Source organism: Arachis duranensis, chromosome 1, assembly GCF_000817695.3.
Source record: "Arachis duranensis cultivar V14167 chromosome 1, aradu.V14167.gnm2.J7QH, whole genome shotgun sequence".
NCBI classification, from domain to species: domain Eukaryota; kingdom Viridiplantae; phylum Streptophyta; class Magnoliopsida; order Fabales; family Fabaceae; genus Arachis; species Arachis duranensis.
The window spans coordinates 86,419,466-86,447,399 of NC_029772.3; the positions used below are offsets into that span (position 1 = coordinate 86,419,466).

At 38.8% G+C, this 27,934-nt stretch overlaps 2 protein-coding genes across 3 annotated transcripts; one reads left to right on the plus strand and one right to left on the minus strand.

Moving 5' to 3' along the window:
- The first annotated feature begins 10,356 nt into the window (after window positions 1-10,356).
- Window positions 10,357-15,585, plus strand: LOC110275738 (uncharacterized). 2 transcript variants are annotated; one of them, XM_052257428.1, is made up of 8 exons: window positions 10,357-10,675; window positions 10,971-11,033; window positions 11,150-11,241; window positions 12,131-12,230; window positions 12,335-12,460; window positions 13,722-13,794; window positions 13,939-14,118; window positions 15,194-15,584. In XM_052257428.1, exons 1-6 carry the CDS (start codon window positions 10,594-10,596, stop codon window positions 13,763-13,765), a joined length of 507 nt encoding a protein of 168 aa, XP_052113388.1. In that variant the 5' UTR covers window positions 10,357-10,593; the 3' UTR covers window positions 13,766-13,794; window positions 13,939-14,118; window positions 15,194-15,584. The 2 variants fall into 2 exon arrangements, with proteins under 2 accessions (XP_052113388.1, XP_020987627.2); XM_021131968.2 differs by having other exon boundaries at window positions 10,357-10,721; window positions 13,722-14,118; window positions 15,194-15,585.
- Window positions 15,586-18,139: 2,554 nt separating this feature from the next.
- On the minus strand, window positions 18,140-19,792 carry LOC107491537 (uncharacterized). The gene is made up of 3 exons (XM_016112395.1): window positions 19,292-19,792; window positions 18,680-19,184; window positions 18,140-18,516 (listed from the first exon to the last, which is right to left on the minus strand). The coding sequence occupies exons 1-3, from the start codon at window positions 19,790-19,792 to the stop codon at window positions 18,140-18,142; spliced, it is 1,383 nt and encodes a 460-aa protein (XP_015967881.1).
- Between the last annotated feature and the right edge of the window lie 8,142 nt (window positions 19,793-27,934).

Below are 27,934 nucleotides of genomic sequence, written 5' to 3' on the forward strand. Positions count from 1 at the left end.
ATCTTTTTACCCCTTTTTTTTATATCTGAAGTGAAGGATAACGGTTATATCTCCAAATAATTTTGCTTTAGTGAAAAAATAATAACATATTTGAATGTTTTGGTATTTACTTTGATGATTGTCGTTGACAACCAATTTATAACATTTATGGTCGAGTTATAAGGTATAACGAATTTATAACAGTCATATCAATTCAATACTTAAAATTGAGTTATACAATAATTTTTAGAAAATAAACCCTAACAATTTCGAATCCTAAATTTAACTATCTTCTTCTCCAAATCTTCTTTTTTTCCTAATTGATTCATCCGCTCCTCTTTTTCAATTTACTCAATGCCCAACGATAATGGTAATCGAAAATACTAAAGAAAGAATTTATAGCATAATTGTGGGCATAGCATTGTATAGGCTTGGAGGTTCTTGAAACATGAGAAGTTAATAATGTTGTTAAAATTTATTAAATTTGTGGGACCAGTCCATTCACTCAACTTAAATAGATAAAATTTTATCTGTAAAATTAGACCCGTAAAAAAGAAAACAATGAAATGTTATTAATATATTAAAATTAGTCACTAATATATTTGTATATAAATATATGTATAGTTTAATTTATTTTTAATATAATTTTATATTTTAATATATATTTTATACTGGTGACCGAATTTGGGTGGACTCAATGACGAGCCTGCTTTTCCCTTGGAATGGCAAAAGGATGTGAGGGTGTCCCGTTATACGTGGGAAATGTTGGATGAGGTTGAGAGAGCCTTTGTGACTGTCTTGGAAGAACACTGCGGGCAACCTCCCCATCTTGATACAAAGAAATTTCTAACCAATCCCTCTCTTCTTCAAACTGAGCTGGGTATTTTATGTTTCCTTTCTTATCTGTTTATATTGCTTGTAGCTGTCTTTCCGACTTGTCCGACTTGTAGCGTAACTTTCTGTTTTATTTGTAGAGGCAATGAAGAATAACAAATCTATGAAAGCTTTTAAGAGGGCGCAGAAGGCGACTGCTGCCAGAAATATTGTTGCCAAGGCGGCTGGGGAGGGGTCCTCCCAAGTGCGCGAGAAGCCATCAGTGTCGAGTTCCCCCGGGGTGAAGAAGGTGATCCCAACACCTCGGGTCCGCTTGGTGGATCCTCATCCTACTTCTGCCGCTCTATCTGCTGCCCCTCCAACTAAGAAGCAAAAGACGGTTGAGCCCTTTGACCTCAATGCCTCTGATTTCAATGCCATTGAGTTTGTAGATCAGCAAATTGGTCCCTATGGTACCCTCTCAACGGACGATGTGTCCATCCTTCATCATTTGGAATTTATGGCCCGAAATCACATACAGATGGCATTTATGGCGACTGCTATATACCGGACTGCTCAAAATCTTCCTCTCCATGCTACCAAGGAATTTATGGAGGAGGCAAAGCAGGAGTTTGACCGGATGAAGGGGCTGAAGGAGGAGCTTGAATTAAAGGTGACCAAGTTGGAGAAGGATCTAGAGAATGAGAAGGCGAGTTCCCTTTCACTAGCGGCTTCTTTGAGGTTGGTCGAGGACACAGCCTTGATGCATTAGGAGAGTTACGTTACGACTTATCGGGAGGTGATGCGCCTGAGGGAGGAGTTGAATAATGCCCGGGAAGATTATTCTGAGCTCTAGGGTCATCTCGTTGGCAGCGTGACTGCTGCTTACGAGAACTTGAAGGAGCAAGTTCGGGTCATTGCTCCCGAGGCCGATCTCACCCCTTTCAGCCTGGACAATGTTGTCAGGGATGGCAAGATTGTCCCTGATGATGATGGTGATGATGATGCTGATCCTCCTCCTGTGTCCTCTGCCAAAGTGTCGACCTCTTCTGTTCCTTCGGTTGCACCTAATTCGGATTGTCAGGTTCTAAACCGGGAGGATGGAACTATAGATGCCGTGCCTATTCAGACTCGTCCTCCTTCTCCTTGTCCTGATGATGCCAAGAAGGCTCCTGATGCTTGCTGATCTCTTTCTAGATATTTATGTAGTTGGCCCGGCTTGTGGGCTTTTTAAAACTTTGTTTGTTTTGCTGACGGTTTCTAGTTGCTTGTTTTAGCAACTTTATTTTGAAAAACAAAACGTAGCTCGCTATTTTTAGCAGGTGTTGATGGCCGCTGTTCTAAGGCCTTATAACTTTTGTGGAGTAATAGAGGTAGTTTTTTGACTTTGCATCTTTTCAGTTTTTCACTGATGTTTGAAATCTTGTATCTCGACCTCCTCGGATTGCTTTGTTTTATTGTTTGTAGCTTGGATCCTTTGAGGTTGTGACTTATGGGTCCAACTTGTTTCTTGGTAGTTCTTTTGCGTTGGTCCCCTTTTCAATTATTTCTGTAATCCTCTTTTTTGGACCTTTGTCAGGTCTCTTTCGGGGATTACTTTTATAACTTTATTTGTAGGAGATCAACTTCGTTAGGTCAACCTCTTTCCAAGTTATTTTTGTAATCCTCTTTCTAGGACCTTTGTCAGGTCTCTTTTAGGGATTACTTTTATAACTTGTTTGTAGGAGATCAACTTCGTTAGGTTGACCTCTTTCTAAGTTATTTTTGTAATCCTCTTTCTTGGACCTTTGTCAAGTCTCTTTCAGGGATTACTTTTATAACTTGTTTGTAGGAGATCAACTTTGTTAGGTTGACCTCTTTCTAAGTTATTTTTGTAGTCCTCTTTCTTGGACCTTTGTCAGGTCTCTTTCAGGGATTACTTTGATAACTTTTTAGTGATAGGAGTCCGACTTGGTTATGTCGGTCTCCTGTAAGTTATTTTTTGTAGTCCTCTTTCTTGGATCTTTGTCAGATCTCTTTCAGGGACTACTTGTATAACTTTTTAGTGATAGGAGTCCGACTTGGTTATGTCGGTCTCCTTTAAGTTATTTTTTGTAGTCCTCTTTCTTAGATCTTTGTCAGATCTCTTTCAGGGACTACTTGTATAACTTTTTGTTTTGGGCTGACTTTGTTCTGTCAGACCTTTCTAAGTTAAAGTAATCCTCTTTAATAGGGTTGGCCAGACCTCTTTCCAGGGTTTACTTATAACTTGGGTTGACTTGGTTCGTTCGACTAGTCCTTAAGTTATTATTTTAGCGATCCGTAAGACCTCGTCAGGTTCTTTTTTAGATCACTTTCGATAACTTCTTACATTATTCTGTGTTCATCTTTGCCGATTTGTAGAAAGTGATTGGCATCTTTAGATCGTCCTTTGGGTGAATCGCGTTTTCACCTTTATCGGACGATTTATCTTTATCGTGGTCGTGCAGTGAAATTATTTTTCACTTTCTGTCGACCTGTCGCTTTATAATCGGACGATGAATACTTCAGATTAATGCATCTTGGATTCTTTGTAGAATATCTAAATAGACTTTATTCAAAGAAAAAATGCAAATATATACATGTGGGAATTTTCTTATCCCTTTAAGTCGGGCATGACCTAGATCTCAACATAGTGCCTCATTAAAAAACCTTTTTAGGAAAAAGAGCACATCCACTAGTGAGATCCGTTGCCTTTTCTAGCTATAGTACCTTCTTAGGTTGCAGGCGTGCCATGATCTGGGAAGCTCTCATCCATCGAGTTCGGACAGTCGGTAGTAGCCCTTCCCAAGTACTTCTATGACTCGGTAGGGTCCTTTCCAGTTTGCTGCCAACTTCCCTTCTCCGGGCCGAGTTGTTCCAATGTCGTTTCGGATTAAGATGAGATCGTTCTCAGTGAAACTTCTTGGTACTACCCTTTGATTATATCTGGAGGCCATTCGATGTTTTAGAGCTTCTTCTCTGATCCGAGCTCTTTCCTAGATTTCAGGTAGTAGGTCGAGTTCTTCCCTCTGAAGTTGGGAGTTTGCTCCCTCATTATAATGGACTACTCTATGTGATCCTTTTTCAATTTCTACTAAAATCATTGCCTCCATTCCGTATGCTAATCAGAAAGGGGATTCCTTTGTGGTGGAATGTGGCGTCGTTCGATATGCCCATAGTACCTGTGAAGCTCCTCTGCCCAGGCTCCCTTTGCATCTTGCAGTCTTCATTTTAACCCTGCCAATATGACTTTGTTGGCGGCTTCGGCCTGTCCATTGGCTTGTGGATGTTCGACAGAGGTGTACTGGTGCTTTATATTCAAGTCAGCTACTAGTTTTCTAAAGCCTGCATCTGTGAATTGAGTGCCATTATCTGTGGTTATTGAATATGGAACCCCGAACCTTGTGATAATGTTTCTATATAATAATTTCCGGCTTCTTTGAGCAATGGCGTTGGCCAGGGGCTCTGCCTCGATCCACTTTGTAAAGTAATCTACCCCTACTATGAGGAATTTAACTTGTCCTGATCCCTGTGGGAAGGGGCCGAGAAGATCGAGTCCCCATTTTGCAAACGGCCAAGGCGAGGTCACGCTAATGAGATCTTCTAGCGGGGCGATGTGAAAGTTGGCATGTTTCTGACATGGTGGACATGTCTTTACAAATTCTGTAGCTTCTTTCTGTAGAATTGGCCAATAAAATCCCGCCCGGAGTACTTTTTTGGCGAGAGCTCGTGCTCCGAGATGGTTGCCACAAATGCCGTCGTGTATTTCTTCTAGCACTTCCCTTGTGTTGGAGGTCGGCACGCATTTTAGTAAAGGTGTTGAGATTCCTCTTTTATACAGGATGTTGTTTATGATGGTGTAGTACTGTGCCTCCCTTTTTAACCTCTTTGCCTCCTTTTCTTCTATGGGGAGCGTTCCTGTTTTGAGGTAGTTGATTATGGGAGTCATCCATCCTTGGCCCTGACTTGTTATAGTCAGGACTTTTTCTTCTTCCGAGATTGACGGGTTTTGCAACATTTCCTGGATGAGGCTCCTATTGTTGCCCCCTGGTTTGGTGCTGGCTAGTTTTGAGAGTGCATCAGCTCGGGCATTTTGTTCGTGGGGTATGTGGCAGATTTTATACTCCCCGATTTGTCCGAGCTGTTCCTTGGTTTTATCCAAATATTTTTTCATGGTGGGATCTTTGGCTTGGTAGCTCCCTGTTATTTGTGATGTGACCACTTGTGAATCACTGTAAATGTTGAGTTTTTGAGCTCCGAATTCTTTAGCCAGCTTCAAACCGGCTAATAATGCTTCATATTCTGCCTGGTTGTTTGAAGCCGGGAACCCGAACTTGAAGGAGAGCTCAACTTGGGTTCCTTGGTCGCTTTCTATTATCACACCTGCGCCACTTCCAGTTTTATTTGAAAAACCGTCCACGTAAAGATTCCATTCTGTGGGGGTTTCTAGGGCATCTGTGAATTCTGCGATAAAGTCGGCCAGATACTGTGATTTGATGGCCGTCCGAGCTTCATATTGGAGGTCAAACTCTGATAACTCGACTGCCCATTGTAGAATTCTGCCTGCCAGATCTATTTTCTGCAATATTCCTTTTATGGGCTGGTTAGTTCGAACCTTAATGGTATGAGCCTGGAAGTACGGGCGGAGTCGTCAAGATGTTAGAATGAGGGTATAGGCAAATTTTTCTATTTTCTGGTAGTTCAGCTCGGATTCCTGTAGCGCTATGCTAATGAAGTAGACGGGTTGTTGCCCGTTTTCGTCTTCTCTGACTAGTGCTGAGGCTATTGCCCGGCTCCCTACTGCGAGATATAATATGAGCGGTTCTCCTTCTCGTGGTCGAGATAGGATAGGTGGCCGTCCTAAGAACTCCTTGAAGTCTTGGAAGGCTTGCTCACATTTTGTCGTCCATTCGAACCATTTTCCCTTTCTTAAAGTAGCATAGAAGGGGAGAGATCTTATCGCAGCTCCTGCTAAGAATCGGGATAGGGCGGCCAACCTCCCATTGAGTTGTTGTACTTCTTTGTCACAGGTTGGGCTCTTCATGTTGAGTATGGCTTGACATTTGTCTGGATTTGCTTCAATTCCCCTTTGTGTGAGCATGAAGCCTAAGAATTTGCCTGCTTCTACTGCGAAGGTGCATTTTGTGGGATTGAGCCACATGTTGTGCTTCCTTATAATGTAAAACACTTGAGTCAGGTCGGATAATAATGTATCTTCGCTTTGTGTCTTTATCAACATGTCGTCCACATAAACTTCCATGATTTTTCCGATGTGATCTGAGAAGACTTTGTTCATTAGCCTTTGATAAGTAGCTCCTGCGTTCTTGAGACCGAAAGGCATCACGATGTAGCAGTAGTTTGCTATCGGTGTTAGAAACGAGGTCTTTTCTTGATCTGGTGGATACATGGGGATTTGATTGTACCCCGAGTATGCGTCCATAAACGAGAGATATTTGTATCCGGAGGAAGCATCTACTAGAGTGTCAATACTTGGGAGTGGGTATGGATCTTTTGGACAAGCCTTGTTGAGATTGGTGTAATCGGTGCACATTCACCACTTCCCATTTGATTTTTTCACCAAGACAACGTTGGCTAGCCATAGCGGGTATTTGACTTCTCTTATGAATCCGGCCTCCAGTAGTGCCTGTACTTGCTCGTCCACAGCTTGGGATCGCTCTGGCCCAAGTTTTCTTCATCTCTGCTGCACCGGTCGAGATCCTGGATAAACTGCCAACTTATGACACATTAGCTTAGGGCCTATGCCTGGCATGTCTGCGGCTTTCCACGTGAAGAGATCGACGTTATCTCGCAAGAATTGTATTAGTAATTGTTTTAAATCTCCTTTTAGGATTGTGCCGACATTGGTTGTTTTTTTCGAGGTGTCCCCGATCTGAATCTTTTCTATCTCGCCTTCTGGCTGGGGACGAAGTTCTTCTCGTCGGTGAACTCCGCCCAGCTCGATTGTGTGGAACTCTTCTCCTTTGCCTCTGAGGTTTAGGCTTTCGTTATAACAGTGACGTGCCGTCTTCTGGTCTGCTTTTATCGTGGCTACCCCCTTTGGGGTTAGGAACTTCATACATAGGTGTGGGGTCGAGACTATTGCGTCGAGTTGATTGAGTGTTGTCCGTCCTATGAGAGCGTTGTAAGCTGAACTTACATCGACTACGATGTAGTCTATTTTGAGGGTCCTGGATTGGTCTCCTTTTCCGAAGGTTGTATGTAGTGGTATGTATCCGAGTGGTCGAACCGGGGTATCTCCTAGCCCAAACAGGCTGTTTGGATATGCTTTAAGTTCTTTTTCTTCCAAGCCGAGTTTATCAAAGGCTGTTTTAAATAAGATGTCGGCAGAACTCCCTTGGTCTATTAATGTGCGGTGTAGGTTGGCGTTTGCCAATATGATGGTGATAACCATGGGATCATCGTGTTCTGTGATAATGCCGGATGCGTCCTCTTTAGTGAATGTAATTGCCGGAATGTTGAGAGCTTTCTCCTCTCCTTCGACATGATATACTTCTTTGAGATATCTTTTGCGAGAGGATTTGGAGATCCCACCTACTGTAAATCCGCCGTGTATCATGTGGACATGTATTTCTGGTGTCCGAGGTGATTGTTCTGTTCATTCGGTATCCTCATCCCTTCGTCTCTTTATTTGATCATCATCTCGGGTGGCCAGGAATCGATCTAATTTTCCTTCTCTCACCAATTTTTCTATGATATTTTTTAAGTCAAAGCATTCGTTTGTGGAGTGTCCTCGGACTTGATGGTATTCACAATATCCCTTCCGGTTTCCTCCTCCCCTTTTGCCTTTGAGTGGCCATGCTGGGGAGATTTTTTCTGTATGGCAGACTTTTTTGTATATCTCGACCAAGGATGCCCTGAGAGGAGTGAAATTATGGTATTTTTTGACTTTCTCCCCTTGTCGATCTTCTTTTCTCTTGGATTCCTTGTCTCTGTCTCGGTAGGAGGCCCCTGATTTTGAGGTTTCTCAAAACCGAGCATTTTTTTCCATGTTGATGTATTTTTCTGCTCGTTCCTGTACTTCGTCTAAGGAGGTTGGGTACTTTTTTGAGATAGATTTGCTGAAAGGTCCCTCTCGTAGGCCATTGATGAGTCCCATGATGGCGGCCTCCGTTGGTAAACTTTGTATGTCTATGCATGTTTTGTTGAATCTCTCCATGTAGTTGCGGAGGCTCTCCCGATCTTCTTGTTTGATCCCTAGTAAACTGGGGGCGTGCTTGGCTTTATCTTTCTGAATGGAGAATCTGGCTAGGAATTTTTTAGTTAATCATCAAAGCTTGAGATGGACTTCGGGGGTAGGTTGTTGAACCATCGAATCGCTGTCTTTGTGAGAGTTGTTGGAAAAGCCTTGCAGCGAACAGCATCTGGGGCGTCAGTGAGGTACATTCTACTTCTAAAGTTGCTGAGGTGGTGGTTGGGATCTGTGGTGCCATCGTACAGGGTCATATCCGGGAGTTTGAAGTCTTTTGGAATTTTGGTTTTCATGATTTCCCTGGTGAACGGGTCTTGCTCTTTGCGTGAATTTTCCTCGAGATTAGCCCGGGGGGCTTTTGATTTGAGATCGGCTTCCAATTGCTGTAGTTTTTCTTCCAACTCCTGATGTCACCGCACCTCTCTTTGGAGATCTCTTCCAATTTCCCGTTGTTGTTAGGTTTCTTTTTCCAGTTGTTTTAGGCGATCCAGGAGCGCTTCTATTTCCCCTGAATTTGGTGAGTCTTTGTCTTTGTTGGTTTCCGGAGTGTTTTATAGCGTTACATCCGCGTTTTTGTGCGGTGTCCGATCCTCCATACCTGAATCATGGTCGTTGTCATGGTCGTCCGCCATGGTGATGGGATGATTTCCAGGTTCCCCGGCAACGGCACCAATGTTCCGAGGGTTACCTGAAACTGGAGGTCGATCTCGGATGAGATCTTCTGTATTGGTCAGTGCTAACGTGTCCGGCTGGTGGGAGACGGCCAGAGCTGTTGTGTCCAACTTATTGGACTTGGTGGTGGTGCTGATTCCTTTGTCCCCGGAGGGTGGGGGGTACCTGCAAAGGACTCCGATGCTTTAGTTAGCAAGGGTATTGAGCAGGTATTGAGTAGAATCAGAGTATGAGTTATACCTGGGTGCTCCAGTGTATTTATAATGGTGAGATGTGACCTTTTGGATAAGATAAGTTAGTTATCTTATCTTATCTTTTATCTTTGAGTTGAGGTCAGTGTATCTTTCAATAGAACTGCCTTTATCTCTATAGGCTTAGGCCGCCTTAGGATTTGGGTCGTGCTCCTCTATTTGGGCCCTTTACTGGGCTCTTCTGTCGATTTGGCCGAGCTCGTTAAGAAGAGATCGGATAGTCTGACCTGAAGAGGTCGGTCGCTTTATCTCCAATCATCCCAGGTCGGATAGCTCGACCCAGGGTATGAACAATAACTAATTTTAATATATATATATATATATAACTTAGTCAATCATTTAGTAATGTTGTCCCTTTGCTTTCGAGATTTGTTTTGACTCGATCAATGAACCCCCAAAAAGATTGGTGGTCATCACTATTTGATATGATTAATATTATATTTTTTTGATAGTATATATTGGATAAAAGCGGCCGAAATTAAAAGTTAAGGAATTAATAGAAAATTTTGCTCCCATGTAATTTCAATGGCGAGTGGCCTTCGGAACAGACATTGGAGAAAACAGTATTTCTTTGAATAAACACCCAATTCGGTTTTTGTCCATTTTTCATAAGGATAAAGTGATTCCTGTCCAAAAAAAAGGGTACATTCTGGTCCATGTCTTTGTATTCTGTGAGACATGACGGTCCTTCTACGCTTTTCGGCGTTAAAAACAAATAGAATATGTATAAATCTCACTTAACGGTGATGAGCTGACTGTTAGGTGTCCATTAAGTGTCAAGCTGTCAATTTAAAAATGGACAGGGGTCGATCTATTCCTGCCTCCTAAACAAAAACACTGTCATTTTAAGTGAGGGATTGGAGGTTCAAATGCTGCACTACTTCACTATATACTCTGAAAATGTATCACAGTGTTTGACTGTAAACCCTACACTACAAGAAAAAAGGCCTATGGCCACGCTTTTTTCTTGCAACGCTTCAAAAGCATGGCCAAAAGTGGTCAATGGCCACGCTTTTATGAGGGTGGCGATAGATTAGAGATTTGGTCACTTTTTTTTGCCACGCTTTTGGATCAATGGCCACGCTTTTGTAAGGGTGGCAATTGATTAGGGAAACGGCCATGTTTTTTCTGCCACGCTTCAAAAGCGTGGCCATAGAGAGAAACAAAGACGTTTTAAAAGCGTGGCGACATGGTTTCATTATGGCTACGCTTACAAAACGTGGCCATATCCTGATAACCTTTTGGCACACTTTAAAAGCGTGGCCAAAAGGTTTTTTTCTGCCACGCTTTAAAAGTGTGGCCATAGAGAGAAACAGGGACGTTTTAAAAGCGTGGCGAGAGGATTTTACTACGGCCACGCTAACAAAACGTTGCCAAAAAGTTTTTAAAAAAAAACCCTGGTGACCCGGCCCCCAAACCAGTCCCCAACCCTGTCCCCAACCCATTGACACTAACCCTAATCGAGCTCTTTCACCTTCGAAACCACTCGCTTGGAAGAGCTCCTCCCATTCCTTCGCCCTTCACCCTTCGCCCTTCGCCTTCCAAACCACTCGTCACAATCTTCTTCATCTTCTTAATCTTCATCTTCGTCTTCATACTCTTCTTCTCTTTCTCGTTCTTCTTCCATTCTTTCTGCATCTCTCTGTTCACCTTCGAGCTCTACCAAACATGGGCGACGGCAAGGTCAATCTCCTCGACGATCTCTTCTCCTCCAAGCCCTCCGATTCTGTCAATGCTTTAGCTAGAGCGAGTGGGTTCTGTGTTGTTTTCTATGAAGCTGTGTTGGGATAGATGGAGTGAGATTTCTTATTAATCTGAATCTAGATATTTGTTCTATATATTTTGTTAAAAATAATAAGCTGATTTAATTGGGTTTGAGGGGGAGGGGGTTGTCTTCTCTAGATGTTGAAGGTTGGTTTGATTTGCTTGTTCACTATTTATCTGTATTATGTAATTTGCCAGCTGTGGTGGACGATATAGATTGCGTCATTGCTTGTTTCTAAGTTGAATGAGATAGCTAACATTCGCTTTTTTGGTTGTGTTAGATGAAGCATCCGTAGTACATGGCACGGAGAAAGGGATTGCTGGGGTACTTGATGATTCAAAAGGTAAGATGTTGATATATGTCAGAATTGAAGTTAAAGCTAACAGCTAGTTGCGTTGCCCTCATTTATACATTGTGTGGTAGCTGTTGGTGTTGACACAAAGCTGGTTTCACTTTCAGATCAAGTTTCATCGGACAGCAGCATCCCATTATCCCCGCAGTGGCTTTATTCCAAACCTGTTGACTCAAAAGCAACTGCCAACCCAGTGGGGGTATGTAATACTCATTGCTTCCTTGGATTTGAATTTCATGATCTAGATTCATTTTTCCTCTGGTAAAATATATTGCTATCTGGTGGAGCTTGCTGTTGCTTTGCTTTATCATGTTGGGGACTAAAGAATAAACATGTCAGTTTTGTTCACGGAAATATTTTTTCTCCCCTCGATCACATTGAATTTTATAACATTACATTTTCTTGTATTGTTTTGTAAAATTGATCTTATCTATTATGCAATTTATTGTACATCAAGGGTCAAGGGGTAATGTATAGTAGAGCTGTGGCTGGTAGTTTGACATGTGTTTATATGGTATTTGTAAGAGCATCAGAGTGGTTAAGTGATGAATAAGTGGTCTTTTCAATAATTTAATCACAAAATATTTGAAGAAAAATGTGATTTTCTCTTTTGGATTTTCCTACCTAGTGTAAAAGGTTTTGTATCTGGTGTGTCTTTTGAAGACAAAATGGATTGTTAGTCAATCTCAAGACCCTGTTTGATTTTTTATTCAATGTAACAGCTAAGCTTTTGTTTTCATTTTGACCTGGTACGAATGTTAAAAGACAAAGCAATGGTGATGTGTCTTAATTCTTAATATTTTTGAGATTCTCCAATTATTTTCTTTGGCTGATGAGGCAATTTCTCAAATTCTTATTGAAAATGATTGCGCGTTCAATTATCATATCACGAATTGTTGTGTTCTATATTTCTATCATGACTCAACTGGATTCTGTAGAGCCATTAGCATTTGTTGCTCCTGCTGCTGAAGAAGAGGTATAATGAACAGACGAGTTGAATGGCCAATGTTATTATGCTATCATTTTGTCTTCTTTCTACCTCAGGTATTCAGCATTGATATTTATCTAGTTTTGTGTATTCCTTTCAGGTTGTCCTTAAGGATATATGGAATGGAAAAATTACTAGTAGTGAAGTTTTGGGATACTCATTTAGAGGAAAAGATGGAGGGTTGAATGATGATATTTCAGGTTGCAAGTTTTCCGTGTAATGTGTATTATAGTTTGATCAAATAATCTTCTAATCTTTAATTCCCCCTCTCTCCCTGATTATGGTCCCTTTTGACTTATTTCAGTTCCTGGTACAACCTTAAGTGAAAGAAAACAAACTTTAATTGACGGTGGTGGAAAGGTTATCTCGGGAATTGAAATCTCAAATGATTTTGATCAAATTGCTGGTTCATCTAGAAATGCAGTTAATGGTGAAAAAATAGTATTTGATTTTATATTTATATGCTATTGATTTATTAAGTTGAAATTAAGATCTTCTGCTTGTTTATATTTATATTTGATTTTATATTTATATGCTATTCAAAAAAGCTACCATTCGTAATTCATAACTTCCTTTTTATCCTGCTTGTTTTATGGGATACTAGAAAATGCAAATGGATTTTCTGGTAGATTCTGTTTTCTTCATTCGACATTTCTTTGTAGTTGGTCTTTAAGTTCTAGACAGGAGATGATGTGTATTCACTTTTTTTATGTCACATAATTTTCATTTGGAGTGTTTTTATTTTATTATTACTATTTTCTAAATCATATTAGGGAGAAGCTTTTTCTATAACAGAGCGTGATCGTCTTGATCTATGAGGACTGCTTCCTCCAAATGTTATGTCTCACAATCTACAGATTGAACGATTTAGTATATACTTGTACTTTCCTTGGTCTAATGCCAATGTTGAACTTGTTCTTTAGCCTTGTGGTTGCTTAAGAGGATGCTTTTACTGCTATTTCTTTTTCTATCTGTAAAGTTATGAATTTTGGACTATTCTGTTTTAATATATCTATTGCTAACATTTTGAACTTGTTCTTCTGATCCTAATGCATTGGCCAAATGGCAGATACTCAACCGATTGCATGATAGAAATGAGACTATGTACTATACAGTATGTTCAGAGTTTTCTGCCTCACTCTTTTGTTAACCAACCAATTTAGGCAGAGATATTGATTGATGATTATTTAGCTTTCAATATTTTTCGTCCTTACAAAATGATGAAGAAAGTGATCAAGGTCTCTATAACATGTGGCATCTAAAACTGCATAGAATTTAAGACAAAATGGTATGCTATTGTTCTAACTAACATTTGAATTTTTGAGATGTCAAAATATAATGTCACTCTACGTCACTAGCAGAATCCCAACTTGGTTTGGGGGCACTAAATGATGCAGCTCACTTTCCACATGCAAGATTTAGTTTAACTGTTCAAGTCAGTTAGAAAATGATCCCACATTCAGTTATATCGACCGAAAAATAGTCAGGCCTATTAGTAGAATTGAATGGAACTGGGTATTCAACTCATTATTACATTTGTCATCGAATTCTATTGAGACTCAAACTCTTTTTCCCTTTCCCTTCCTCTCATTCTCTTCTTGTTCTTTTTCCTACCCTAGACCCTAAACATTTACCTTACAGAAAAGTATAGGTTTATAAAGGTAGTATAACATTGGAAAATGAATTTCCAGGATGCATGAGCAGCAGAAAAGCATTATTATCAACAGAGCATTAATAAAGAGGGTAAAACAAGATATAAAAGCTGTGAGTAAATGTAATTCCTGAGTGTTTTTTATTTTCAGCTAATAAGGAGTCTTATTTCAAGGCCAGATTTTAGGTACAATTTTCTTCATATCTGAATTGCTAATGTCAATATTATGGGATTGCATGTCCCATTTTATTTTGTAGTGTACTTGTATTTCTACAGGGGATATTAAGTGTGAGAATGTGATGATCACATCCTCGAATTGGTTGTACCTTGCGAACTTTGCATCCTTCAAACCTACTTACATTCCATATGATGACCCATCGGATTTTTCTTTTTTCTTTGACACTGGTAGAAGAAGACTCTGTTATCTAGCACCTAAGGTTGGCCTCCCTTTGATATCTGTTTAATTTATTTTTATTATCTATCTTACTACATTTTGTTGGCTCAACCATGGTGTTTAATGCTAATCTTGTGTTAAATGCTTGGTTCTTGCATGTTCTTTTGCAACTATTCCATATGATAGTGCTGTATTTTGTGTTCTTCCTTTTTTAATTAATCTGAATCTCATTATACACAGACAAGTGGTCTTATAAGATAACTTAATATTTAGAGGCTTAATTAATAAGAGAATTTAGAAAATGTTAAATGGCTTTGAAACAATTTATGATCCTTATATTCTAATGGAGAAGTTAAATTTTTATTTGAGGATTTTGAACAAAATAATATTGATATTCAGGTAAGCTCACTATTTTATTAATTTCAGTAGTCCTACTTACAACATGAAGTTGCTACAAGGTTATAGGATTAGTTCTTTTATGAAAAATTTTCTAGTTCTTAGTCCTGGTGCGTTGGGTTATTTTTTGCTGTAAAATATGTAAGAGTAAAGTATCATTTTTGTCCCCAACGTTTGGGGCAAGTCCTATTTGTGTTCCTAACGTTTAAATTATCCTATTTGTATCCCTAATGTTTTTAAAAGTGATTCAATGTTATCCTACTATCAATTATACTAATAAATCAGATTATATTTTTCAATTATTCTCACTTGGATGTATTCATTCTCAATTAGGTCTCACTTGGATGTGTTCGATTTTAATATTATACCCACTATTTGTGTTTAGATTCAATTATGTCCCTAGAAAAGTGAATTATGTAAATGTTGTAGGAATTAGTTTCAACTTTTGATGAGCTATTTTTCGGAGTGGATCATTGATTATATCCCAAACATTTGTATTCTAACTTCAAGAAGAGATTTTTAAAACTCAAACTAAAGTGTTCATGATGTGAAATTAACGGCAGGATAACATTGAATCACTTTTACAAACGTTAGGGATACAAATAGGACGATTTAAACGTTAGGGACACAAATAGGATTTACCCTGAACGTTGGGGACAAAAACGATACTTTACTCAATATGTAATGATTCCTATTTATTGATTGATTTACTATGTTTGCAGACTGGTTTGAGGTTCCAGAGCCATGCTGTCCTTGCTTTCCACGAAGCTGCTGAAGCCTACTTGGTTGGTTTGTTTGAGGACACCAACTTGTGTGCCATCCATGCCAAGAGGTCACCATAATGCCCAAAGACATTCAGCTTGCTCGCCGCCTCCGTGGTGAACATGCTTAGGCTAATTGATTTCCTGCTTCTTGATCACTTCAGAATACACCTTGTGTTACTAGTTTAGTATTGTTCATGTTTCCTATGCCATTGTATAATTCTTGACAACCTTTTAGGTTTCAATTGATGTCTTTAGAATGATTATTTTGGTTATGGTACAGTAGATCATAGAAAGATACTACAAATGGAATTATTTGATTACTGGTGTAAGATAGTTTATTTTGGATTTAGCTCTTAATAATTAATATTAACTTTGATACAATTCTAAATGTGTTGGGTATTTGATATGTGAACTTCAGTAGAATTTTTTTTTCAACATGACAGCAATGATAGTGAGCTTTGTGATTTAACGGCCGTATCTCTTGTTATTGCCACGCTTTAAAAGCGTGGCCGTATCTAACCTATTGCCACGCTTTTAAAGCGTGGCCGTATCTAACCCTACGGCCACCTTTCCAAAGCGTGGCCGTATCTCCCTCTATTGCCACGCTTCCAAAGCGTGGCCGTATCTCCTATTGCCACGCTTCCAAAGCGTGGCCATATCTTTCACATACGGCCACGCTTTAAAAGCGTGGCCATATCTCCCACCTACGGCCACGCTTTTAAACGTGACAATTTACAAAAAGCGTGGCAAAAAAAGTGTGGCGGTAAGTTTGAAAAAGCGTGGTGACAGAGCAACCGCCACCCTTGCAGAGGCCACCCTTTCAAAAGTGTAGCGATAGCTCAAAAAGCGTGGCAAAAAGCTATCGCCACGCTTTTTTCAGCTTTTTGTCACGCTTCAAAAGCGTGGCAATAGACGTATTTTCTTGTAGTGCTAGGACGGCATGGTTGGTAGTGAAGAACATGGGTCGACATCAAATCGGCAAAGTTGGAGAGTTGAAAACGAATCAGGTTGGAGTTTGAAAGTTACTGGGAGTGTGGGATCAAGGTGGATGAAGAAGTGGGTTGCCCCAGAGTGTAATTGTGGAGTTTATGCAATTTTGTTCATGTCCGAAACCGATATAAACCCAAACAGACTATTCTTTCAATGCTCACACTTCAAGGTAGGTTTATTAACAATTAAAATTTTGTTCACTTTGTTTTTCACTAATACTCATATTTCAAGGTAGGTTTATGAAGAATTAAAATTATGTTCATTTTGTTTTTCATTAGATTCATAATAAAGAATATTATTTTGTAGACTACAAGACCTCATTGCAAATACTTTTGTTGGCTTGATGATTATGTTGCATCATTCAATGAGGATGCTGTGAAGACTCTTTTGTTTGGAGGTTTAAAGCTGAATTTGAATCATAAAGAAGGTCATTCTTCAGCAGATGCTAACAAAGTTAGGGAGCTAGAGGAAAGATTGGTTGGCTTAGAAATTGATTTGAAGAAAGCTAGATTGAATTTTAGTCAAATTAGATGCAGTAGTGTTGGATGTGTTATGTTGGCATTTGTTGCTAGAATTGTAGTTAGAAACCTGTTTAGTGGTGTAGTTTAGAGAGATCAATTGTTACTTCTGGAGTATTGTGAAACATGGTGATCATGGTTGTTAAGTACTTAAATTGTTTAGGCTATGGCATTTGTTGCTGTTGATCACTTTTGATGAATGAATATTAAATATAATTAAGTTGCTTTTGTTTTTATATGTTCGTTTATTTAATTTTAAAGAATGCAGTAATGTACATAATTTTGTAGTAAAATAAGGCATTATGAATTTATTGAATAAAGTAAGAAGCCATCTGTTGAAAGTTGAAACTTAACACATGATACCATAATAATAGAATAAGGGAATCATCATAACAGCCCTTACTGATATGGTTATCCAAAAGAGTATTCAACCAACTATATCACTGGTTGCATGTCTTAGCATCTAATTATATTATAACAAAAGCAAGGACAACACAAGGTCCCTAATCAATATAGTTGTCATAGCAAGTAATTTGATAACCCAAATAGACACAGTGTTAACAAGCTATTGTCCAAATTATCTATTATTCCTAGTCCTAAACTTTTAAAGCTAGGTCAACTACTCAATTCTTTTTGGGAGGCCTAATCCCTGGAGTGGGGATGAACTTAAAAAGTCTTGTTGCAGTCCCTGAAGTTGCTGCAACCATGGTCTCAACTGATACTCCTGTTGATACACCTTGGTTAGTTGAAGTAGATTGACCTGAACCGACAGATAGGGTTGGCTATAGGTTCATTCGACTTGAGCTTTATGCTATTGGAGCAGTGGGTCTCATAATTGGTTGCTTCTCTCTAAAGCATGGTGCAGAGTTGGTGTTAAATTTTGTTGCAGGCTATCCACCGAAAAGATCATAGTAAAGGTCATAATTAAATTAAATAAACATTACAAATTTAACTTAGGAACATTTTTTACCTCATCTGCTTGGGGTACAAACTGGGAGACATTAATTTTCTCCTCTTGACTATGGTTCACTAATTGTCCTCTTGTAGATGTTTTAGGAAGCTTCTTTTTGTTCTTCTTTGCCTTAGCCTATCATAAATGGTAGCTGTTAGGGTAACAAATAAATTAGTGTTATGCCAAATAAAGACCCTAAATTGGCATAAACTCACAGCAACATCTAATGTAGTTTCCTCAGCATTGGCAATTGAGTTGTTCTATCATGTTTGCTGAACCTGTTTTATCATCAAAACACAAGATTGGAACATAACAAGGCTCAACCAATTAAGTTACTTAATTCATTAACCATATATTTATAGGACAGTTAGCATATTAAATATATTTTGAAAGTGAATCATCACTTGTTGAATTATACCTGCTCAGTGTTAGCCTGGCTTGACTCTACAAATTGCAAAGGCCCTTTCTTTGCCCTTCTCTCCTTCTTTGGGGTGCATTGGTACAAGTCTTGTAGTAATGTCCTAGCTGACCACACTTTAAGCAAGTGACTTGAAAGGTTTTTCTATATTTGTTTGGATTCATCTCTTTCTTAACCGGGTCTGATCTTCTCTTCATCTTTGGCCTATGAGCAGCTCTTTTGATTGGCGGAGGAAGAGTATTAGGAGCATTCGATTGTACCCAGTACTCTTCACTATTAACCGGTTTGATGCAATGTGAGTATGTAGCTCTTACTACTTCCATTGTAAGCCACTTATGCACAAAATCTTCAGGCCTAAGGCCCATCTTAGACATGGCTACCACTGCATGTTTACAAGGCATACCTATAGACATGAATTCAATTTATCACATGCAATCAATCTTATGTAACAAGTATATAGTTTTACAAATACAAAATAATATTCAAAACAAGTTTACTAGTTAGCTGCCACAGATTGCATGTGCATGTTCTTTCTTTAAGATTAACCCCAACCTTGTGATTTATACAGTGCACTTCAAAAAGAACTCTTTTACTATCTCCATCCCAGATAGCTTTCCAGTTATGGCTTTTTGGCTTAATGAAGTCGTCCAATCTTTTTTGCTGCACTGGAGCTAAAGCGCCAACATGTTTCTCTAGCTTCTTTTTGTGTGCTGCCATCTTTCGCATTAGATAACATCTTAAGTCCTCGCACATTGTCAGTATTGGCTTACCCCTGTATGCCACTATCTTAGCATTCCAAACTTCGCACATATTATTGGTGATATTGTCAACCATGGGTCCGGGACTGAAAAATGCCTTCGACCAAGTAGCTGGATCAAACCTATCAAGATATTCCCAAGCTAGAACACTGATCTGTTTCAGCTTTTCCATAGCTGCCTTGAACACAATTTCTGTGGTGCAACGTGCACAATCCCATACAAGTTGCTTGGTCTGTTGGTCCTTAAATTGCTCAATGAAATTCTTCCAAATATGTAGTACGCAGTTCCTATGAAAAGCCCTTGGAAATATGTCCTTTAACACTAATGCCAATAAATAACAAATGCCAATAAACCAATTCAGACCAACAATGCATATCAATAAATAACAATGTATGAAATGAAACAACTATTTTTTACTACCTTTTGTTGGTCTGAAATGAAGTTCCAGCCCCTTTCCGTGCTATCACCTAAGTCATGTTGAAGTTGTGTTAAGAACCATTTCCAAGTGTCCTTACACTCATTTGGCACAACTGCATATGCAATAACAAAGAAATGGTTATTGCCATCTTGACCCACTGCAGACAGTAGCTGGCCGTCGTAATAGCCCTTAAGAAAACAACCGTCTAATCCAATCAAAGGCCTGCATCCTTCTATTAAGCCCTTCTTACAAGCATCAGAGCTTATATATAGTCTATCAAACAAAGGGAGAGACTCTGGCTGAGGTATCACATTTAATCTTGTAGTTGAACCCGGGTTTTTCCTATGCAGTTCCATCAGGTAATCCCTAATCTTACCATTCTGTGCTCCTTTGTCGCCAATTACCTCCTCCCTAGATGCCTTAAGTGCCCTGCTTATCATTTTTCCACTCAGTTGGATGTTGTAGTCTTGGACCACGTATTCCATAGCCTGCTTTGGCTTCATGTCTGGCTGAGTAAGAAGTCTCTTAACTAACTTCGATGTTACTCACTGCCTATCAGTAAGGTTGCTGCTGAAATCCTCCCACAATTATGCTCATTGAACAATGATTTTACTTGAAAACATCCATGTGCACTATTCCATGAAGTCAATATTAGACATGAACAATTTTCACTAGCACATGCTGCCCTGACCCTTTGCTTCTCATTCTTTAGATATATAACATCTTTACCCTCATATACGAAATAATCCTTCAGCATACTCTTGAATGCCTCTATTGTAGTGAAGGTTTGTCCAACTTTAAATTCAACCTCCCCGTACTCAGTTTCCTCATTAAAGGCATCGTATGCAGTCCTCCCTGCGTCTTTGATGACACTGGGTTGTTGAGTGCTTCACTTTCATAATCATATGACTTGTCATAATCCGAATCCAATTCCTCAACAGTTGGCCCAACACTTCCATATGTGCCACCCAAACTAATTCCAATGCCACTTAAACCACCACCTATAGTCTCAGTCTTACTTTTATTATACCTTGCATCTCTCAGAATATGTCTTCTTCTAGTGCCCTTATACTTCTTAGAAGACCTTTTTTGGACAGACTTTTTCTTAGTTGTGTCCATTGATGAGTGGATAATGTATACGCTTTTTGACATTGTTTTTAGGTAGTTTTTAGTAGGATCTAGTTACTTTTAGGGATGTTTTCATTAGTTTTTATGCTAAATTCACATTTCTGGACTTTACTATGAGTTTGTGTGTTTTTCTATTATTTTAGGTATTTTCTGGCTGAAATTGAGGGATCTGAGCAAAATTCTGATAAAAGGCTGACAAAGGACTGCTGACGCTGTTGGATTCTGACCTCCCTGCACTCGAAACGGATTTTCTAGAGCTACCGAAGTCCAAATGGCACACTCTTAACGCCCTTAGAAAGTAGACATTCAGAGCTTTCTAGCAATATATAATAGTCCATGCTTTATTCGAGATTAGACGATGTAAACTGGCGCTCAATGCCAGTTCCATGCTGCATTCTGGAGTCAAACGCCAGAAACATGTCACGAACCAGAGTTGAACACCAAAAACACGTTACAACTTGGCGTTCACCAAGTTTTTGGCGCCGTTGCCGGGGATTGTTCGAGTTTAGACAACTGACGGTTCATCTTGTTGCTCAAATTAGGTAATTTTCTTTTTGTTTTGTTTTCAAAAATTTTTCAAAAGAAAAATTCATCCCTATTTTCAAAAAAAAAAATTAATTAAAAATAAATCATTCTATGGCTTTAGAATTTTTAAGAATGAATTCTAGAGTTTCATGTTAACATGTTGAAGCCTGGCTAGCTGTAAAGCCATGTTTAATTCTTTTGGACTGAGGCTTCCAATCATCAGCATAGAGGCAAGTTAATTGAAATATCAGTTGTTGTATGTCTGATTTATATCCTAAAGATGGCTGGCTATTAAGCCATGTCCAACCCTTGGATTGGAGCTTTAGGCTAACATTGAAAGATTCCTAGAATTCTTATTAAAAATTTTGAATTTCTTATTTTCTTTTTCCTATATGTTTTTCGAAAAAATATAAAGAAAATACAAAAAAATCATAAAATCATAAAAACCAAAAATATTTTGTGTTTCTTGTTTGAGTCTTGTGCCATGTTTTAAGTTTGGTGTCAATTGTATATTCATCTTGTTCTTGCATTTTTTGAAAATTCATGCATTCATAATGTTCTTCATGATCATCAAGTTGTTCTTGGTAAGTCTTCTTGTTTGATCTTGATGTTTTCTTGTTTTGTGTCTTTTGTTGTTTTTCATGTGCATTTTTGCATTCATAGTGTCTAAGCATTAAAAATTTTCTAAGTTTGGTGTCTTGCATGTTTTCTTCCTTGAAAATTTTTCAAAAATAAGTCTTGATGTTCATCTTGATCTTCAAGGTGTTCTTGGTGTCATCTTGACATTCATAGTATTCTTGCATGCATCATGTGTTTTGATTCATAATTTTCTTGTTGTGAGTCATTTTTGTTGTTTTTCTCTCTCATCATTAAAAATTCAAAAATAAAAAAATATATATTTTCCTTATTTTTCTCAAAATTTCAAAAATTTGAGTTGACTTAGTCTAAAATTTTTAAAACTTAGCTATTTCTTATAAGTCAAGTCAAATTTTCAATTTTAAAAATCTTATCTTTTCAAAACTTTTTCAAAAATCAATTCTTTTTCATTTTTCTTACTATTCTTCGAAAATTTTAATTTAATGTTTCAAAATCTTTTTCTAATTTTATCTTTATTTTCGAAAACTATACTAACAATTAATATGATTGATTCAAAAATTTGAAGTTTGTTACTTTCTTGTTAAGAAAGGTTCAATCTTTAAATTCTAGAATCTTATCTATTAGTTTCTTGTTAGTCAAGTAATTAATTTTAATTTTAAAAATTAAATCTTTTCCAACCATATCTTTTTAATCATATCTTTTTATCATATCTTTTTCAAAATTTTATCTTTTTCAAAAAATTGATTTCAAAATATCTTCTTATCTTCTTATCTTTTAAAATCTGATTTTTAAATCTTTTTCAACTAACCAATTGACTTTTTGTTTGTTTCTTATCTTTTTCAAAACCACCTAACTACTTTTCCCTCTCTAATTTTCAAAAATTTCTCCCTCTTTTTCAAAATTCTTATTAATTAATTAGTTGTTTTAAATTTTAATTTTAATTTTATTTCACCTTTAATTTTCGAAAATCATTAACTCCTTTTCAAAAATTATTTTTGAAAACTTCTCTCTCTCATCTTATTCTATTTATTTATTCATTTACTAACACTTCTCTTCATCTCAAATCTCTGCTCCTATCCTCACCCTTGTGTTTGGATTATTCATTCTTCTTCAGTCTTATTCCCTTTCTTCTTCTACTAACATAAAGGAATCTCTATACTGTGACATAGAGAATTCCTCTTCCTTTTCTGTTCTCTTCTTTCTCATATGAGCAGGAACAAGGAAAAAGGAATTCTTGTTGAAGCTGACCCTGAACCTGAAAGGACTCTGAAGAGGAAACTAAGAAAAGCTAAATTACAACAATCCAGAGACAACCTTACTGAAATTTTCGAATAAGAAAAGGATATGGCAGCCGAACCCAACAACAATAATGCAAGGAGGATGCTTGGTGATTACACTACACCTACGTCCAAGTTTGATGGAAGAAGCATCTCAATTCCTGCCATTGGAGCAAACAATTTTGAGCTAAAACCTCAATTAGTTGCTTTAATGCAACAGAACTGCAGGTTTCATGGACTTCCATCAGAAGATCCCTACCAGTTTTTAACTGAGTTCTTGTAGATCTGTGAAACTGTTAAGACTAATGGAGTAGATCCTGAAGTCTATAGGCTCATGCTTTTCCCTTTTGCTGTAAGAGACAGAGCTAGAACATGGTTGGACTCACAACCTAAGGATAGCCTGGACTCCTGGGATAAGCTGGTCATGGCCTTCTTGGCTAAGTTCTTTCCCCCTCAAAAGCTGAGCAAGCTTAGAGTGGATGTTCAGACCTTCAAGCAAAAAGATGGTGAATCCCTCTATGAAGCTTGGGAAAGATACAAGCAGATGACCAAAAGGTGTCCTTCTGACATGTTTTTAGAATGGATCATGATAGATATATTCTATTATGGTCTATCTGAGTTCTCTAAGATGTCATTGGACCATTCTGCAGGTGGATCCATTCACCTAAAGAAGACGCCTGCAGAGGCTCAAGAACTTATTGACATGGTTGCAAATAACCAATTCATGTACACTTTTGGGAGGAATTTCGTGAATAATGGGATGCCTCAGAGGAAGGGAGTTCTTGAAATTGATGCTCTGAATGCCATTTTGGCTCAAAATAAAATGTTGACTCAGCAAGTCAACATGATTTCCCAAAGTCTGAATGGATGGCAAAATGCATCCAACAGTACTAAAGAGGCATCTTCTGAAGAAGAAGCTTATGATCCTGAGAACCTTGCAATGGCAGAGGTAAATTACATGGGTGAACCTTATAGAAACACCTATAATTTATCATGGAGAAATCATCCAAATTTCTCATGGAAGGATCAACAAAAGCCTCAACAAGGCTTTAATAATGGTGGAAGAAATAGGCTCAGCAATATCAAGCCTTATTCATCATCTTCTCAGCAACAGACAGAGAATTCTGAGCAGAGCACCTCTAATTTAGCAAATTTAGTCTCTGATCTATCTAATGCCACTTTAAGTTTCATGAGTGAGATAAGGTCCTCCATCAGAAATTTGGAGGCACAAGTGGGCCAGCTGAGTAAGAAAGTAACTGAAACTCCTCTTAGTACTCTCCCAAGCAATACTGAAGAGAATCCAAAAAGAGAGTGCAAGGCCATAGACATAATCAACATGGCCAAACCTAGGAAGGAAGGAGAGGACATGAATCCCAATGAGGAAGACCTCATGGGACGTCTCTCAGGCAAGAAAGAGTCCTCTATTGAGGACCTAAAGAAATCTGAGGCTCATATAGAGACCATAGAGATTCCATTAAACCTCCTTCTACTATTCATGAGCTCTGAAGACTATTCTTCCTCTGAAGAGGATGAAGATGTAACTGGAGAGCAAGTTGCTCAATATCTAGGAGCTATCATGAAGCTGAATGCCAAGTTGTTTGGTAATGAGACTTGGGAAGGTGAACCTCCCTTGCTCATTGGTGAACTAGATACATGGGTTCAACAAACTTTACCTCAAAAGAAACAAGATCTTGGTAAATTCTTAATACCATGTACCATAAGCACCATGACCTTTGAAAAGGCTCTGTGTGACCTAGGGTCAAGCATAAATCTTATGCCACTCTCTGTAATGGAGAAGCTGGGGATCATTGAGGTACAGCCTGCCATATTTTCATTACAAATAGCAGATAAGTCAGTAAGACAGGCGTATGGATTGGTAGAGGACATGTTAGTAAAGGTTAAGGGCCTTTATATCCCTGCTGATTTCATAATCTTAGACACTAGGAAGGAGGAGGATGAATGCATCATCCTCGGAAGACCTTTCCTAGCCACAGCAGGAGCTATGATAGATGTTAACAGAGGAGAATTAGTCCTTCAATTGAATGGGGACTACCTTGTGTTTAAAACCCAAGGGTGTTCTTCTATAGCAATGGAGAGGAAGCATGAAAAGCTTCTCTCAATACAGAGTCAAACAAAGCCCCCATAATCAAACTCTAAGTTTAGTGTTGGGAGACCACATCTAAACTCTAAGTTTGGTGTTGGGAGTCTACAACTTTGACCTGATCACCTGTGAGGCTCCATGAGAGCCCACTGTCAAACTAGTGACATTAAAGAAGCGCTTATTGGGAGGCAAACCAATTTTTATTTTTGCTAATTTTATTTTTATTTTTATTGTTCTTTTATGTTTTATTAGGTTCATGATCATGAGGAGTCACAAAATAAATACTAAAATTAAAAACAGAATCAAAAACAGTAGAAGAAAAAGCACATCCTGGAGGAAGGACCTACTGGCATTTAAATGCCAGTAAGGAATATCTGGCTGGCGTTCAACGCCAGAACAGAGCATGGATCTGGCGTTGAACGCCAGAAACAAGCAACAGCCTGGCGTTTAAACACCAGGAATACACACTGAGGAAAACTGGCGCTGAACGCCAGAAACAAGCATGGAACTGGCATTCAACGCCAGAAACATGCTGCACATGGGCGTTGAACGCCCAAAACAAGCATGAAGCTGGCGTTCAATGCCAGAAACAAGCATCAATCTAGCGTTGAACACCAGGATTGCATGCAGAAGGCATTTTACACGCCTCATTGGTGCAGGGATGTAAATCTTTGACACTTCAGGATTTGTGGACCCCACAGGATCATCTCAGGATCTGTCGACCCCACAGGATCCCCACCTACCTCAACTCACCTTCTCTCCTCTTCACACAATCCAATAACACTCTTCCCCAAAATCCTTCACCAATCACCTCAATCTCTCTTCCCTATCACCTCTTCACCACTCACATCCAATCCACTCTTCCTCATAAACCCCACCTACCTTCAAAATTCAAAATCCCTTTCCCACCCAAACCCAACCAATATGGCCAAACCTTAACCCTTCTCCCTCCACTATATAAACCCCTCCATTCTTCTTTATTTTCACACAACACACCCCTCGCTTCTCCTCCTTGGCCGAAACACAATCCTATCTCCCTTTCCTCCATATCTTCTTCTTCTTCATCTATTCTTTCTTCTTTTGCTCGAGGGTGAGCAATATTCTAAGTTTGGTGTGGTAAAAGTATAGCTTTTTTGTTTTTCCATAACCACCTATGGCACCTAAGGAAGGAGAAACCTCTAGAAAAGGGAAAGGGAAGACAAAAGCTTCCACCTCTAAGTCATGGGAGATGGAGAGATTCATCTCTAAAGCCCATCAAGACCACTTCTATGATGTTGTGGCCAAGAAGAAGGTGATCTCTGAGGTCCCTTTCAAACTCAAGAAAAATGAGTATCCGGAGATCCGACATGAAATCCAAAGAAGAAGTTGGGAAGTTCTGACCAACCCCATTCAATAAATCAGAATCTTAATGGTTCAAGAGTTCTATGCCAATGCATGGATCACTAGGAACCATGATCAAAGTGTGAACCAGAATCCAAAGAATTATCTTACAATGGTTCGGGGGAAATATTTAGATTTCAGTCCGGAAAATGTAAGGTTGCCGTTTAACTTGCCTATGATGCAAGGAGATGCACGCCCCTACACTAGAAGGGTAAACTTTGATCAAAGGTTGGACCAAGTCCTTATGGACATATGTGTTGAAGGAGCTCAATGGAAAAGAGACTCCAAAGGCAAACCGGTTCAATTAAGAAGACTGGACCTCAAGCCTATGGCTAGAGGATGGTTGGAGTTCATCCAACGCTCCATCATCCCCACTAGCAACTGATCTGAAGTTACTGTGGATCGGGCCATCATGATCCATAACATCATGATTGGAGAGGAAGTAGAAGTTCATGAAGTCATCTCTCTTGAATTCTACAAAATAGCCGAAAAGTCCTCCACCATGGCAAGGCTAGCTTTTCCTCATCTTATTTGCCATCTATGTTACTCAGCTGGAGTTATCATAGAAGGAGACATCCCCATTGAGGAGGATAAGCCCATTACTAAGAAGAGGATGGAGCAAACAAGAGAGCCCACTCATGGATCCCAAGAGACACATGAGGAAGCTCATCACCAAGAATCCCAAAAATGCCTCAAGGGATGCACTTTCCTCCCAACAATTATTGGGAACAACTCAACACTTCTCTAGAAGATTTGAGTTACAATATGGATCAATTAAGGGTGGAACATCAAGAACACTCCATCATTCTCCATGAAATTAGAGAAGATCAAAGAGCAATGAGGGAGGAGCAACAAAGGCAAGGAAGAGACATAAAAGAGCTCAAAGACATTATTAGTCCTTCAAGAAGAAGACGCCACTAAGGTGGATTCATTCCTTGTTCTATTTCTCAGTTTTTTTCGATTTTTAAGCTTTATGTTATTTATGTTTGTGTACTTTCCTACATGATCATTAGTATTTAGTAACTATGTCTTAAGGCTGTGAATAATTCCATGAATCCTTCACCTCTCTTAAATGAAAAATGTTTTTAATTCAAAAGAACAAGAAGTACATGAGTTTCGAATTTATCCTTGAATTTAGTTTAATTATAATGATGTGGTGACAATAATTTTTGTTTTCTGAATGAATGCTTGAACAGTGCATATTTTTTATATTGTTATTTATGAATGTTAAAATTGTTGGCTCTTGAAAGAATGATGAACAAAGAGAAATGCTATTGATAATCTGAAAAATCATGAAATTGATTCTTGAAGCAAGAAAAAGCAGTGAATAGCAAAAGCTTGTGAAAAAAAAATATAAAGAAAAAGAAAAAGCAAGCAGAAAAAGCCAATAGCCCTTAAAACCAAAAGGCAAGGGTAAAAAGGATCCAAGGCTTTGAGCATCAATGGATAGGAGGGCCCAAGGAACTAAAATCCAGGCCTAAGCGGCTAAATCAAGCGGTCCCTAACCATGTGCTTGTGGCATGCAGGTCCAAGTGAAAAACTTGAAACTGAGTGGTTAAAGTCGTGATCCAAAGCAAAAAGAGTGTGCTTAAGAACCCTGGACACCTCTAACTGGGGACTTTAGCAAAGCTGAGTCA

Bases quoted from the DNA above. Each gene is read 5' to 3' on its own strand.
- LOC110275738 (XM_052257428.1), top strand. From the start codon at position 10,594: ATGGGCGACGGCAAGGTCAATCTCCTCGACGATCTCTTCTCCTCCAAG. The intron at 11,034-11,149 runs GTAAGATGTTGA...TTTCACTTTCAG, and splicing joins GGTACTTGATGATTCAAAAG to ATCAAGTTTCATCGGACAGC. The intron at 12,461-13,721 runs GTGAAAAAATAG...ATGAATTTCCAG, and splicing joins ATCTAGAAATGCAGTTAATG to GATGCATGAGCAGCAGAAAA.
- LOC107491537 (XM_016112395.1), bottom strand. From the start codon at position 19,792: ATGAAGCCAAAGCAGGCTATGGAATACGTGGTCCAAGACTACAACATC. The intron at 19,185-19,291 runs GTAGTAAAAAAT...TTAGTGTTAAAG, and splicing joins TCATTTCAGACCAACAAAAG to GACATATTTCCAAGGGCTTT. The intron at 18,517-18,679 runs GTATAAATCACA...TCATGTCTATAG, and splicing joins AGTTCTTTTTGAAGTGCACT to GTATGCCTTGTAAACATGCA.